The sequence below is a fragment of the Aulostomus chinensis genome, chromosome 2 (assembly GCF_037954235.1).
Source record: "Aulostomus chinensis isolate RoL2024-O1b breed Wild chromosome 2, RoL_Achi_v1.0, whole genome shotgun sequence".
NCBI classification, from domain to species: Eukaryota; Metazoa; Chordata; class Actinopteri; order Syngnathiformes; family Aulostomidae; genus Aulostomus; species Aulostomus chinensis.
The window spans coordinates 22,218,700-22,235,946 of NC_141321.1; the positions used below are offsets into that span (position 1 = coordinate 22,218,700).

General features: G+C 43.1%; 1 protein-coding gene across 1 annotated transcript in view; it reads right to left on the reverse strand.

Moving 5' to 3' along the window:
• The window catches only part of gse1b (Gse1 coiled-coil protein b), a 170,040-nt gene that overhangs the window by 113,134 nt on the left and 39,659 nt on the right, over positions 1-17,247 (reverse strand). Inside the window, exon 2 of the mRNA XM_086184988.1 lies at positions 9,362-9,506. Coding sequence (XP_086041114.1) covers positions 9,362-9,506 — 145 coding nt within the window. The remainder of the gene's footprint in view (positions 1-9,361; positions 9,507-17,247) is intronic.

The following is a 17,247-nucleotide window of genomic DNA, read 5'->3' on the forward strand; positions in this document are numbered from 1 at the left end:
CACGTACACTACATGCAGCATCCTCACAGTTGAGTTGAGACAGAGAGAGAGAGAGAGAGAAGCAGGGAGGGATGGAGCTATAATTTGTTTAGTGCATGTGATTGGATTAGTGTGGGGGTCATTTTATTCTTCACCCACGTCACACACACGGAGAACTGAAGCCCAGTGTGGCAATCATAACATTAATAGTGCTTGACTCAGCCCAGACACACACACACACACACACACACACACACACACACACACACACACACACACACTGCATCTGCAGAAGGATAGAGAACAAGAAGATGAGGTCATAATCATGGTCACTCCATGGAATGTCAAGTACATGCAGTGGTGGAGAGTAACAAAGTAGATTACCTGTGTACTACACTTTTAAGAGCATTGTTTATTTACTTGAGTATGAGTTTCATTGGAAGCTTATGACTTTCACTCCACAAGACAAAAACTGTACATTGGACCCTTTCTATCAAGGACAGCTGTTGTTACTCTTAGGCAGGAAGTTGTGAGGTTGTTGTTTTTTGATACACTGATGATTGCATTTAAATTGTATGATGACATTTGTAAAGACTTTGTGTAGCGCTGTTCTAAAGCTACATCAGGACGTCAGTCAAAATACAGTAATGCATTGATAGTAAAAAAAGAATTGAATATATTCCAAACTAGGATGTACTGCAGTACTATGACACGACTTTAAAGTAGAACTAAGTAGCTGTAGTTTGACTGGGAGTTGGGAAGTTCACCAGTGATGTAGATGTACAGTAAGAGGAAAATTACATGAAGGAAAGTTGGTTGAACAAGAGATGACATTAAAGTGATTAATTACGATAATTGAATCATACTGTAGATATTCTGATAATGATTTTTTTTTAAAAGCATGCAGAGATGGAGAGCAAATGCAATTTAATTGTACAACCTTTCCTGCATCTAGTTTTGTCAGCCAGAAAAACTGCTTGTAATGCTCTTGGCACAAAGTGAAATCCTCATATTTCATTTTGCAAAAAGTTAAATATGTGTACATGGGCAACTGTTGGTACAACAGAGAAATAATAACAGTTCGTGGAGGCTGAATGTAATTTCTGTCATGTAAGAGGATATTGTTTATTCGATTTAATGGTTCATTACATGGGGGACTTTTAAATGCTGGTTCGATATAATAATGGTATAGAGTTGCAGGGATATGTAAATAAGGCAAGAAAGGAGGTCAACGTAATTGTTCCCTATTCTAACATGTAATAACCACCAGAGAATGAGTTCTATGTATATAGGACTGTATTTCTACACTAAATATATGTGCTTATTAATCAAGTAAAGCCCCTGAAAATTATTTTATATATATATATATATATATATATATATATATATATATACATATATATATATATATACTGTTACCCATTATGACTCTTTATAGGAGCTACTTCTGTCTTGCATTTTTGGTCACACAACTATAGAACTGTGATTAGGGAGAAGTAACAATTGGGTCTTGTCATTAAGGAACCATAAATGGAGAATTTGGACAATAAAAAGGGACAACAGAGAAAATAAGAAAGAGTGAGAGTGAAACAGAATGTACTAGTAATGGGCCAACAGCGGAATAGAAAGGCCATGTTCGCTGTCAGCCATTTACATGGCCACTGCTAAATTATTCAAGGAGCTCTGTCACCTTACACAAGCTGGGCTAACTCAGATGAAAGAAGATGTATGTGTGTGTGTGTGTGTGTGTGCGCGCGCGCACGTGTGTGTGTGTGTGTGTGTGTGTGTGCGTGTGTGTGTAAGTTAGCATGTGGGCAAACAGTAGCATGTGAGAGGTGGAAATAAAGGATGTCTGTAAAGGAGGGACTCAGTATTGCCATCCTGTGGCTACAGCAAGTAAGATTCAGCAGTTGGACACACACACACACACACACACACACACACACACACACACACACACACACACACACACACACACACACACACACACACACACACACACCAGAATATGGATATTTACTGTGGATGCCTTGTGTGTAATATGCATTAACAAGCACACACATCAAGATAAAAATACATACTGTGCAAACCTAAAGAAAGCAAAATGAAACAGAGGAATCAGGACTTTCATGCAGCCTGATGGTTTACTGTGGAACAGGAGAGGCTGGTTCGCGGGAGCAGCTGGGCAAATAATGCAACCTCACCTGGATTCATTTACGTGTGTGTGTGTGTGTGTGTGTGTGTGTGTGTGTGTGTGTGCGTGTGTGTGTGCGTGCGTGCATGTGTATGTGTGTGTGTGTAAATTTAAGTGTGCATCTGCTTGCACAATCCCATGAACAGGAGCTTATCTGCATTTTAGGGAAACAAAGCAGATCCTAATTACATATATCATCATATTCTATGGCGACTCAGGTTAGAATTAAGTCAATTTTAGGGGTTCTGGTTGGACAAGTCGTGGGTTTAGTCTCGTTATGAGATGTCACCAGGAAAGCTCCGAAGTGATGGAAACAACAGTACTGTGGGTGTATGTGTGTGATTGTTATGTTGAGAGGGATGTCTCCTGTTGCTGCTCTTCTTCATCATGTTTCTGAATGAGCCATTGGCAAGGAAACTAGAGAGAGAGGAAGACATAAGAGATGAGTCAAGGAGCACAGTTTTGGGAAGAAGAAATGGGGAAGAAAAGGCAGACAAATGAGAGAGGGAAAAATAAAAGCAAGAGGATCTTGAGGCAGTGAGGTGGGGGGGTTGAGTAGAGATGTGGGGATGGTTTGGAGGGAAATGGAGGGAGTTAACAAGAGCATGTGACAGCGCGACCCATGCCTCCCACTGACAAGCTTTATTACAGTGCCACCTGCAGCGAGACAGCAAAAAGCACTTAGCCTGAGCCAAGTCGCCTGACAGAGGACAGTGAGAGAGGGAGAAAAGGAGAGAGGGAGCAAGGGATCGAAGAGCAGGAAGAAATGAGAGAGAGAGACAGAGAGAGAGAGACAGAGAGAGAGAGAGAGAGAGCAAGTGGAGACGGGGAGGCTGGGTGGAAGGGATAATTGAAGTCATGAGGTTACAACAAGAGCAACAAAAAGAGGAAAGGAGGGAAACAAATCAAATATTCTTCAGCAGTTAAATGAAGGCCTGCTGCACAATAAAGGATTTTCAAACACAATGATAATGATAAACAGCTGTGATGATTAAAATATGAATCGATTAATATTTTGATAATTAAAAAGGCACATCCCAGCAATTTAGTCAAGGGGCAGGAGACACTTGCATGCATTCACGAGCTTAATCAAGAGACACTGAAATGCCATAAACTTTTAAGATCAGACGAAACTTCAGGAAAAAAAAACCCTCGAGTTAGGCTGTCATGCACACGCTACATTTTTGTGCTAAATAATTAAAACAAAAAAGTGTCACAGCTGAAAAGACTGAATCAGCAGGACTTGTACATTTTGCAGAACAGGCTGCAGGTTCTGGAGCTACAGTTTTTATTAGTAGTCTCACAAACTACAGTGCAAACAGCAGTTGAGAAGTCAGCGTAATATTGCTCCATCACGGTTGCTTTCACACTCCAGGTTGGAATAGTATCTATCAAACAATTTTAGGAGGGGCTGAAGTTTTATCAGACATTTCTTCTGTGTAAAACAACCTCATTTAATTTCTTTTTTTTTCTTTTTTTTTTTTGTGAAGCCGCATTGAATAAACTAGAGAGAAACACCAGCAGCACATTTTACAGCCACCTCTGAGTGTGCAGGCAGCCAGGCATAGTCCTGCTTTAACACCTGTTTCCTACTGACTGTGAGGTCAAAGGTCAGGGTCCAGGGGTCTCTCACTAAGTGGTCTTTTTTTTTTTCAGAGCTACTGTTCTAACCTGACCTCCCTGTTCTAGTCAAAAAAAGACAAATGCAAAGGTCTTGGGTCCATGTTGTATTAAGTTGGAATGTATGTATGATCAGGCCAGCAGCAGAACGCACACTGGGCTGCGTTTACTGTCACTTGAGTGCAATTCATGCAACCCATGAGAAGGATACAATTAAGACCATGAAATTAAGGGATGTTTATTACTTACTGACCAGTGTCAGCTCACATCTATTAGTGCTCGTGCCTGCTGATGGATATGCTGACCAGCTATAGCCAAGTAATGACGTGCTCCACTGGCTGTGTATCTATCTATAGGTCTATCCCTGAGTCTACTCTCTCTGGCTCCCAGGCTCTGGATGGAAAACCACAGTCACTAAATCAAATCCATCCAGAGGGAAGAAGAGAGAGAGAGAAGGAAAGAGAGAAAGTTAGGGGATTGGGGGTGGGGGGGTGGGAGGAAGGCCTGTTTCTCAGCCTTTTGGAGAGAGGAATGTGTTGGAAAGGGTACAAATCAACCAGGAGTGACTGCACAATAAGGTCAGTGTGACCAGAGGAGAAACCTGACTCAAATTGTAGACACAAACACACACAGACAAACAAACCCATTAAACACACACATGCGTACACAGTGAATGATTGAGTTGGGGCATAACCCCGTGCCCACCCTGTGAGTGGCTAATAACTGTGGCATGGTGCCAAACCCACTGTCTCCTGACTAATTCCCACATGCCCGCCAGGACTGGCGCCACACTGCAGAACAGAGCTCTGATTCTCAAAAAATCCTGTGATCATTACATTACTGAATTACTCAAATGGACACATGAAAAAACAGCCATGCAGGCCATCCAGTGCATGTTCCTCCTGAAGAAAAGATGTAATGGAACACACAATAGGAACACTGTGAAATAATATTTGTTTGTTGAGGCTGCTTTCCTTCACTTAACACACACACACACACACACACACACACACACACACACACACACACACACACACACACACACACACACACACACCTCAACACCACTCTGCTGGGCCGGAAAAAGGAGGGCAGTGAGGTGGCACTCTGCCAAGCGTAGCACTGCCGAGAGACTTGGTATACCCTGGTCTCCAGTGGCATTTTAATCGCACATACACACACACAAACACACACAGACACACACACACACACACACACACACACACACACATTTCCATCTGCTGTGCTTCATGGGAGCTGTGGCAAGCTTGTCACTGTCATTCGAAGTTAGCCCACCCTCCACTGAGGAGGAACAAAGACAAGAAGAAAAGAGAAGGAGCAATGGGGGGAGGCAAGCCGTGGCATTCCTCTTTATGGCCACTCTGTCACTTCCGGATCTCTCTTTCCAAATGCGTGCCCTGTCATCCCTCCATTAAGTCTATCAGCCACCAACCTGCCTGCAGTCCCTCATCACTTCTTTAGCTCTATTCTACCCCTGTGCTCCTCCTCACCACACCCCTCCACTTGCTCTTCTCTGGACTAAAGACTACAGGAAGTGAAGCTGTAGTCACCCTCTGGCAATTGGTGTTTCTGTGTTGTATGCAAGCATGTTTGCAGATCGAGACCGTCTGCTGGGTTTTCCCTTATGTTATCTGGAGACGCTAAAGCAACAGCTCAGACCCCCTCAGCAAATGCAGTTGCCAAAAACTGTGAATTACCCCATGTGCCCCAACCAGCACCCATCGCCCATCTTTAGTTGTGCTCCTTGCTCCCATGGCGGGTAATTGTAATTGTATTGAACTGGCTGGCAGCCAGGCTCAAAGCCTGCCAAGTCTGCCAAGTCCAGCTGTGCCTTTCCAATCAAAATACACTCACAGCCTCTCTCATGATAATCACATCTTCAGCTCATGTAATTCTGAGACAATCACACGCCAAGGCACACATGCATATGTGCACACGAACATACTGTAGCTCTAAACATATTTGGTCCAGCATAGCTAGGCTGAGTACAGAAGACCAGTAAAACATTCAGAGACTTAAACAAGAGACAAGGTGTTGCATCAGCGCACGCCACAAATGATTTCCTCACCACGTAAACTGCTGTTTCTACAGGTACAACATGTCCTCCTCTCTATTAAATGTCTGAGCAGTCAGTGCACCTTGGTCCTTCACCACTTTTGTCTGCGTGATGGTTTTGAGCTTGAGCGACTGATTATGTAGGTGAGGCCGGCGTTCTCTGGTCTTTACGCCTGAAGCACACCACGACCAGCCCAGATGTCACCTCCTCCCTCCTCTAACCTGTCTCCTGTGTAACAGTGTCTCGTGATGGGCTACAGTTACATATAGGTATCTAATTTCTATATTTTTGATTCCTATTTGATGGTCTTTCAGAACTTTATGTTGCTCAACATTTTAAGTGTGTTTCCATCAACTGGTTTGGCCACACAATTGCATATTTTCTTGTTATGCATGTCTGTGGCAGACAGAATACTAAAAAAGAGGTTGTGATCCAACAAACAAAACCAGTTTTCTTGGCCATATCCCAGAGGAAAATGGAGAAAGGTCTTGGGGAATTATTCTCAGTTGGGCAAACTGTAATTTCTGGAAGACTTTTGGGAAGATGCCAGCAGCATAAACAGCTGGTCAGCCACCTAAAGATTCACTCTGTCAGATTATATTTGTAAAAGGGCTCCCATCTCTCATTTTTTGCATGTTTTTCAGAAAAAAGGCCCTCAAGGAAGTGTAAACTTTTTTTCTTTGGATTTTGATGTTTCAGGTGATTGAAACACATGCACTGACACATTTAAAAATACCTACACCCACTCACGATACAAAAGTACACTCCTCACTCCTTCCCTCAGTCAAAGCTAGCTTTAAAAAAAAAGCATAGCGCTGTGGCCATTTAGTCATTAAACATACACTCATGCACAATTAAAACTCAGCAGGGAGCAGACTGCACCGGACAGGACGACTGTGTATAACAGCGTCTGTCTCAAATCATCAGCCTCTCCCTGTAACCTTGATTTAGCTGTTGCAAAGGGGACATGTGATCTATTCTCTGTGAACACTGCAAGCGAGTGTTGTGTCACGTTTTTAGCCAAAGCAGAGGAAATGGGACGTGTCATGTTCGAATTTGCCACTGTACAACACGCATGATGGAAAGCACTTAAATAACTCATGAAAACCCAGCTCTCAACCCACTCTAGATTACTGGGAGGAACGTTATGTGTCTGTTACTTGCACTGCATGTGTGTGCGTGTGTGTGTGTTTGTGCCACGTCCCCCTTTGTCATGACTGTTTAACTAAGTGCCAGTGAGTGAGTTGTGGGTTAGTTGGTGTGTCTGTGTGCATGTGAGTGAACAGGTTCAGTTGGAAAGAGCTTGAGATGAGTTTCTGTAAACGACAGGGGGGCCCTCACGGCTAAACAGAAATAGCCTTAGAGGAAAGACAGAAAGAGGCCTGAGAGAGAGGCAACACTGAGATAGGGAAGCGATAACTAGAACAATGGCATAGCGACACGAAGTAAGAGAGAAGGGTGCAGAGTTAAGACAATTAGTTTTACAAAACTCTGGTGTTTAAATGTATAAATGTTTGGATAAAAAAATAAAAAGAGCAGAAGAAAGATAGCAAGACGGAATAAATACCCAGTGAAAAAGCAGCCACGTTCACTGATAAGAGGAGACAGCAGCATTTTCCACATAAATGCACTGAGCTCCAAAAACCCAGTGTAGTGATGGCCTCCCTTGGGGCAAACTCTCTCTCTCAAACACACACACACACACACACACACACACACACACACACACACACACACACACACACACACAGATGTTTTTTTAAGGCCATTCTGCTTCATCATAAAACCTCCATCCTCATCTCTCACTTCATCATTACCATCCTCTCGTTCACTGGCATCCTGATGAGATGCTGTTTCGTCTGTCCGGCTAGACCGTGGACAGACAGCTGCATCAAATTCTGGGTTCTGATTAAAATGTAAAATTTTTACCTTTAAGGATGACAGAAAAGTCCATTTTAATAAATAAATATATGAAGTCTTAGACCAAGTTTTCATTTTACTGGTTTGCATTAATGTTCACAACTTTCAGACAACTTTTTAAAAATCTTTGCGTATGAGGTTGGAGTAGATTTTTAATTTGAAAAACTTCCTAAGAAGTGCTACTGTACTTACTTCAAAAAGGTCTGGATAAAGTTGTATTTTTATGGAGCTTTCCCTTCTGAATATGATAAAAGGGTAGCACCAAATTTCAAATGTCTTCAGAAGTCCAAAACTGATGCATTAATAGGGACTTTTCTACCATCTTAAAAAGTACAAATTTGATGTTGAATGCTGATTTTGTCCAATCATTTCATAGAACTGTAATAATTAGATTACTATGGCATTGGTCAGGGTTACACATTCCTCTGTGTGTGAAGATAAATGGACGTCAGATGCTGGCAGACACATGCTCGGGAGTCATGGTCATGTGGGGCAGGTGGCTTTTCTGGTTTGCATGGTGAACAGTTTATTTTTGGAGCACGTAGAGGAGATGAGATCAGAGCCCTGCACATTTGCAAAATAAACTGCAGGGAAATCATCACTCTCTGTCTGAAGTGATGGCTCAAGACAGAAAATAAGGGTTTTTATTGAGTTAAGAGGATGAGGGACAATTTATATATATATATATATATATATATATATATATATAATTTATATATATAGAAAAAGAAAATATGTGTGTAAGGAAGTGTTTGAGGAGGTAGATCAGGATAAGATGTTAGAAGACAAGAGTTGGTCACTCTTCTACAACCTCACCTGCTCTGATACAGGAGTCTCGCTACTTCCTGTGTGCAACGTAGCTGCTTCACCTCACACAAGATGGAAGCAGAAATAAAATGGCAGCTAAGTTGGATCATTGGTTGGTCCAACGATCATAACCAAACTACAGAATTTACTACTGCAGTTTCTACTTCAGGTGCCTTCACAACTAGGGTCCAGGACCCTAGTTACTCACAGGAGTTGTACTCATCGGTCAAAAATGTAGCAGAGAATGTAAACTCTTCGACCCAGATGTTGAGAAAACCTTGTCCAATTCAGTCTTCTCCCTGTCATGTTACATGTCGTTTCCAGCCCATAATCCTCTGCGTTTTGGTTAGCTTCCTGCAATTGGGCCGGATCACAGTTGGATTGTGGTCTCGGTGCAACCGAACCGCACTAGGGTTCAATTGGAAATGGACCGAGACCACTTAGGAGAGGCGGTGTCAGACCGGTTGTTTTGGTGTGGACCAGAGTATGATTACTGCTTTCACAAGCAATCAAACAAACTGCACCAGTGGTTGAACTACACTAAATTAAAATGGACTGCATGCTGGGTTGTAAAAGCAACCAAAAAGACAGAAACTCACAAAGCGATGAGATCAAGAACTGAAATATCAGACATGAGGAAAGTGCGAGATTGGGGAAGAATACAGAGAATCTGAGGGTCACATCTCATAAACTGACCGCATTATAATCGGACACAACAACCAGACTGAAGATTGTTTTCTGAAATTTGTGACAGGATAACTCACTGGACTGGTGGTCAGCTCGGTCAGCTATCTCTGGCTGTGAGGTCACAGGGCGAGAAGGAGTGTGGTCCCCTGCAGGCTGTGAGGGTCCTGAACCAGAGTCCAACTCTTTACTGGCTTCAGTTGCACCCTCGGTCACAACACAAGCCTGAAAGATAGGAAGATATAATTAACATCCAAAGTGACACATAGGCTGCATGTGAATTATCAGGTCTCAATCAAGGAGATGGAGGCAGAGTTAATTAATTACCACTGAATCAAACAAACCAGATAGAGGATTTTACAAAACACATTGATCAGAAAAGGTTACAAAACAAAAACGTTGAGCACAGTAAATTTTGATCCAGCCCATCACTGGTGCAACTATTTTAGCAGCTGTCAAATTCCAGCTATAAAAAGACAACACCTAAAGGGGACACAGCACTGGGTGAAGACATGTCCCTTCCATGAAGTTACAGAGCCACAAGACAAACTGAATCAAAGATTTGCAGAGAGAAAGAGTTTTACTGACAGCTCAAGTCTGTTTGGATGTGCTCCACTCTGCTCCCCTCCACAGCTGGAAGAGGAGCGAGGGATGAGCCTTCAGGAGAGACACAATATGACCATAAAAAGCAGAGGGAGAAGCAGAAGGTGTCTGTCAGTGGAGGAGAGAGAGAGAGAGAGAGGTGTGGGGGTGAGTTGAAAAGAGGCTGTGATGCCTCCCTCCATTGACGAGTAGCACAGAGACAGGCAGGGTAGGTGCAGCACATCTTAAGACAAAAAGGCACCCTGGGCTTATGAAATATACATAGCTCTCAGCTGGAGACAGAGAAACAGAGCGACAGAGCAGAGGAGGGCCCTGAAGACTGACGAGACACGAGACTCCTAAACACACACACACACACACACACACACACACACACACACACTGCTAAAAATAAAACACAGACACATTCCTAATGACTTCTCATGAAGAGTCACAAGGGAAGTAGTTGGTGCTTTAATTTTCAATTTGAGTTGGTGTGTGTGTGCGTGTGTCACAGGTGTATGTGCACATAAAAAAACCTCCAGCAGCTATGACACAAAATGCAAAAAACCACCGATGGCCTGCTGGTCGTGGGGGGGCAGATTCCTTTGAGCAGGAACACACTCATGGATCAGTGATGTCACTGAGGTATCAGGACTCTTATGTGAATGTGTGTATCAGATTCCTTCTCCTATTTTATATTCCTCATCAGACGTGTTGGGCTGATCCGTCTCCCATGTTGGTGTCAGGTTTGACAGAAACACACGGTAAAAAGTCACTACTGATTCTTTGGAAAACAGTTGTTCCAGCAAAAGTCCTCAAAAACAGACTTAGAGGTTTCCTAAACCAGCCTAGCTGCTTTCTATGCACTGGATTACAAATACCTCAAAAGCAGATAATAAACTAAGAATATGTGCCTCCACTATTTTAATACTAGGATACGATGTTTCTTTTCTTTTCCACCAAAACAGATGGTGGAATTTAACACTCAACATACAGGCCCTAAAGAACAAGCATGCATGCCAAGACTTGATGGTACACATTATGCCGTTGCTATAATTGCTCTCAAATGACTCATATCTGCCCATATAATTTAGGAGGGGCATGATTACTAACAGTTTGTCATGTTACACAACATGACGCTTCTGTAGGCAAAACTACTGAACAGCCCTACAGTAAAAATAGTTTTCTTTTTTATTTGGTACCACTTCACTCTCAATAGGAAAAGTGTGTTTTACACGTGCGTGTTGATAAAAGTCATCCCAACTGAGCGGAAATAGACCAGGGGGATGTAAGAGCACCTCAGGAGTCAGGAGGTGAAATGAGGCAGATCTACAGAGGTGGTGATAATTGAGGTTAATTCCACAGTTCAGCATTATCTCCTCCGATCAGTAACATGGTGGTTAGTAATAGATGATGTTGTGGGACTTTGGGGGGGGGGGGGGGGTGCTGCTGCCAGCAACACTCACACTGCAGAGTTGAGTACTGTTCGCCCTCAATGAATCACAAGACATTAGCAGCTGAGCATGGATTTTGGAAGCTGCAGATAAGCAGTCCAGAGGGCCTGCAGGCCCGCATAAGGAGTGTGAGTAGTCCTGTGTGTGTATTAGAGAGGAACACTTGTCAGTCAAACCATCTGATTTGCTTGTCGCCACCCATTTCTCAGCTGACAGCTTCTTGGAGCGGTTGTGACACTGTCTTTTCTCTCACACACACACACACACACACACACACACACACACACACACACACACCCTAGTTGTGACACACACAAAGTGACGGGGTGATATACGTGAACATCAGCCAGCCACAAATGTGCTCCTTAACGCTCACACACATCTTGTCTCTCTTTCCTTCTCTCGACCCAATTAGGGGATCACACAGAATACAAGTGATATAACTGCAACCACTTAACACAGCTAAAATTATGTAGCCACACCACGTAAATAGTGTCAGTCATTAGGATTCATTTTTAGGGGGAGCACAAATTTCCTGCTTCATCAGGCAATGGGTGTTGGTTAATTCAGCCAAAAAGTTCTTTCTTGTCATTTCGTGCCTTTTTCTTCTTCCCTCTGACTTCGACTGAGGTAATTTTCGTTAAGTGTGCTCGTATTTTGGTGTTTCAGAATTGTTTTTAAAACACAATCAGTCAGGGGTGGCAATTGTACCAATAAGCATTAGAATTTGCAACACAGGACGGGTGTTCAAGTCCTGTTTGAGCCCATTTACAACCCAGTTTTATTTCATATCGTGATGGTTTCCAAACCACTGTGTCCCTTGCTAATAGTGGTGTCAGTACCTGTGCTCGGCAAAAGCCCTGGGGCCGGAACACTTTCTCAAGGGGAATTTTGAATCTTAAAAAAATACTTAAGACCTTAAAGGTACGCTCTGTTTTGTTTTAGTGCCATTTAAATAAAACTGTCTTGACTTGATTCGGTATGAGGCCGGCTCTCTCGTCACCTACTGGTCGATCACTGTGCAGCATCTGCAGTTCAACCAGGGCGGAAGGGGATCCATCCATAAACACTGCTGAAGGCCTCAACAGGAAATACACTTGAAGATGTCGATAAGTTATTCAGTGAGTGTGAGGACGGATCAATAGGAACACAAGCTGGTGTCAGCTGCTACATATGAAGACACCTGAGGTAACTGGGTTCAGATATTAAGTATTCTATACAACCTGTATGAGAACTGAAAGTGTAAGAAATTAAAAATATATATACTTTATTTTCAGGAATTATCTAGTGAAACAGACTAATAGAAACATTGAATATCAGCTGAAAAGCCTAATTTTACAGAGTAAGCCTGGACTGTCTTCGCAGCACCGCACTGGCATTAGTGGATGAATCACATTTGTGTTACATCATTTGGTATTAGAGAGAAGCAAAGCAGATGTTTATTCATCTGCAAATGTCATGGATTATAACTTCAACATTATTCGAAATAAATACCTCCAGAAGCATACAGTGATCCTCCCTGGAGATTTGGGAAAATGAGGGAGATGAAACTGATTTTACCCACAGGACGTGACTGCCCTATATCATATTGCCTTTCTGGCCATGGTGTTGTGTGCAAGTGCGTGTGAACACTCTAGCTGGTGTGTGTTTGCGTGTGCTCTCAGCTCTACTGACATTTCCTCAAATGTGGTTGACATTTCCAGGGGATTTGAAGATTTGATCCTTTCTGTGTTTGAAGAGTTGTGTGCTGCCCTCCTCACAACACAGAGGGAAGCGCAGCGGCAGCAGCGTGCTCTGCCCTCAGGGCCTTACTCTACAGCATTCGGAGTTCTCACTCACCCATAGTGTGATCAGGAGAAGACCTGCACTATACATTGCCTGGCTTTTAAAGATGACTGGTTCACTGCTTGGTCTTTTACTTACCGTTACTGTTTTCCCCTGAGCTGCGGAGTGTTTCTGCTTCTCTCAACTGAGGCAGAAAAGCTATCACCAAAAGATATGAGAGAAGAACGTAGACAGAGATGATGTGGGAGGGAGTGAGAGGCAGAGAAAGCAAGAAAGTGTGAGAGAGAGGGAGGGAGAGATCTGTTTCTCCTGCTACAGGCTGGTTAGTGGAGCGAACTGACACAGACTGACATCTCTCTTCCACAGAGACAGAGAGTTAAAAAGAGCTTTGCTACTCTTGGTCCACTCACTCTCACTCTCTCTCTCTCAGCTGTCCTTCCCTCCTTCGCTATCTCTCTCTCCTCTCTCTGTCCACCCTGCGGCTCCAATGTCTTGCTTTTTCTGCCTAGATGGACTCTGTATAGCAGTTCTGTCCTAGCCAAGGGCTCAAATTACAACCCACCACCCTATGCTGTATGGACGGACACACACACACACACACACACACACACACACACACAGGCGTGTAACAGCCAAGAGGAGGCCCAAAGCCCAAACACAGGTCAGACCTGGGTCAGTCATGGGCAAAGGGACAGGAAGCCTGACAGAAACAAGCCTCACACTGAGGGCAGCTGAAATGACACAATAGACACAAATAGATGTTTATTTCCTCCGAGGTGCACGTGTATGCATGAGCAATCCTATTTATGGCATTTTCTCTTCTGTATAAGCTGAGACTGACTTGTAAAGGACTGTAAATATTCACAAAGAGAATTCAGCTCGGTTGTTAGAATGCCCGCATGACTGAATGGATAAAAACATGCATGCGCGGGCGCGCGCACACACACACACACACACATACACACAAACACACACACATACACACACACACACACACACACACACACACACACACACACAAAACTGACCCTGCAGTTACAAAATGTAGAATATAATCACCAGTCATCATGTGGCAAATTGCTTAACCGACATTCCCCTGAAGTGAAACACTTGCAATTACACCACAGTTGACCATATGTCATGCCTGTCCAAATAAAAGACATCCTTGAACTTCAACACTGGAACTGATGCTGAGCTCAACTGTGCAGCAAGACCGAATTTGTCTCAGTCTCTTGTCCAGCGTACACTATAATTGCTAATGAGACTCAGGCTGAATCAGCGGCATGTTTTAGGTCCATTCATACATGCACAGTGGGAAAAAAAACTGATGGTAAACTCATCCACAGGCAAAGATGAGGGAGATTGGTAAGTGGGTTTGACCTCAGTGCAAATTATTATACTGTACTCATATCAGTGATGTCATATGAATAACACATGCTTTCTGACAGAGAGCAGAGCTTAAAGCAGAGGAAGCATTGTCTGTGTGTCCCCGCTCAGAATTTGTGGGTACAAGTGCTTCATTTTAGCCGTATGAGACTTTATTGATCCCTGTAGGACACTTTTGCTTCCCCTCTTCAAAGCAGGGGAGGGATACAGAGCTAACTAACTGTCATGCTGCATACATCTGCGTGTGCAGTGTTTGGAGTTCATTTAAAGAATTCAAGGTTATCAAAGGATATTTTGAAATTGGATTTCATTTAGGTGTCAAACTGCAGAGTGAGACAAAGCTCGACAGTGATGTCAATAAATCAAAAGAAATGTGGCCTCATGGTACTACAGTGTGTCCTTGGTCTGACTCTCTCCAGATACATAAATGAACTCAATCTAACAGCCTCAGACATAATACTTTACACACACACACACAAAAAAAGTCTACGTACAATGGAAGCAACATGTGCACACAAACACACACACACAGCTGGTGACGACTGCGGGGGTGCGTCTTTCTCTCGAGTCTATTAGGAACTCTAACAGGAAAAGGGTAAGTGCTATCGATTGGCTTCTTCCTGCTTGACCTGGCTGTCAGAGCAAAAACAAGCCGACTATTTGACCGGCTGCTTTTCAGGGGAGCACTAACTGCATCCATGCACACACACGCGCTTGCACACACATACACACACACACACACACACACACACACACGAGAACAAAATGCTTTCCGCCCAATTCCTCAAGGATTTGATAATACACCTGAAGCGCTCCACAATAAATCCCTTTCATGTTTGTGTGTGATGGAGACAGACAGAATAGGATTGAAAATTAGTATAAGAGAGTAATAGTGGTGAATTGATAGTACTGGGGGGGAGTAATTAGTGTAGTTAGTGAAACCTGCGATAATGTTTAAACGGCTGCTCTCCATCAATGTACAATAATTGCTTTGGCCTTTTATTTAGCGAGTTAGGAAGGTGAAAACTCAACATTAGCAGTGTTTGTATTCGCTATATGCTTTCACCGTCCCTGACATGACTGCAAGTGTGTATAAAGGATGTTGACTGAGCATTCTGTGTTGCAAATGAAGCAAGTAAGAGACTTAACAATACTTAGTCCTGGGCAGTGCTGTGATATTTTGAAGAGTAATCACAGAAAATGTCTCTTCAATAGCATTCAGATAGAAGACGGAGGGAAGCTGGAGGGATACCAACCAGGATGAGGGAGATGGGCTGATAAACAGACTGGAGGATATGTTCCTTCAAAGGAGGAAAAACAGTGGTACCAGTAGCACAGGGGTGTGTGTGGGTGGACTACCTCTTTGTTTCCCGCCATCAAAGCCTTATTCAACTGTCATTAATGCACAAGTCAGTGCGACAGTGGCAAACACATATCAGTCTCAGAAGGATCGAGGAGGAGCAGAGTACTGAAACATGTACATGTACTTTGAACTGAATCACAAGCTGTAGCACTGCAGGACCAGGCGGTGATCTGGGAACAATAGCTGAGATATTTTTCTACCAGGTGAAATATATTAAACATCATAGATAAACTACACATGACACCTGAAATACATCATGATAATTCATGTCCCGCAGAAGGCAAGAAGAACCAAAAAGAACTTATTTTCATTTAAACTAAGTTTCCTGTTCATTGATTGAAACATTCAGGCCTTCTGGAGAATTTTCTTGGAGCAAAAGGCGAATGGATCAACAACTATGTATTGTAATTTGTCTAAGATTAGTAAATGTATTACAAAGGACTTCAGATGATGCACGTGTTTTGGCTGTGAGAGGCCGGCAATGAATGTTCAGTTGTTTGGTGAGGGAATTCCTCCTTCTTGTTTTCGTCTGGTGTATTTTGTGGCTTGTTTTGATGCTCGACTTGGTGCATTACCCCCTCACCGAAGAGTTAATGTTTTAAGTTCAGTTTGTCTGTCTTTTAGCAGGATTATGCAAAAACTATGATGCTGATTTCAACCAACCTCGGTTGCCTTGGTGGAAGTATGTGCTTCCCAGGGAACCCTCCGGATAGGTTATTTGCTCATGCTGTGACAGCACTATGAGACATGCGTGTACTGTAAGTGATTCTATCATATGTGTATATTCCTCTCGACTTATGTTCTTGTCTTTAAACAAGGGAATGAAAAAAAAAAATACTTTAGCAAGAACATGGTAACTTCAGGGGTATGGACATTTACTGCAGCGTCGCCCATAGATGAGAACAGTTCACTACGAGTCAATTTCATGATGTAACACATTGCATCAAAGGTGCACTGTTAGATAAAAATGTCTATTTTATGCACATGTATTATTAAGCCGAATGAAAGGCCGGTGTCAGCCAAAAACACTGCCTCACTTAGTTGTCAGGGCCCAGCAAAAATATATACAGTAGGTAATATATACAGCAGAGCACAGCAAAACAAGTGTATTCTCCAGGGGGAGCAGAAAGTGGGGAGGCAGCGAGAACAAGATTGAGAGAGATTCACAGATACTAGGAGAGCGAGAGAAACACAAAGGGCTGTTTTCTGCTGGGTGGGTAAAGTGTGTCCAGGGGGCAGCTGAGTGAGCACACACAACACAAAACCTGTCATTAGTCCCAGCTTTCTGCAGACACAACAAACTGTGCGTGTGTGTGTGTGCACGTGTGTGTGTGTGTGTGTGTATGTGTTTGCCTTTGGGTGAATGTAGAGGTTTTGTGCATATGTGTGGAGT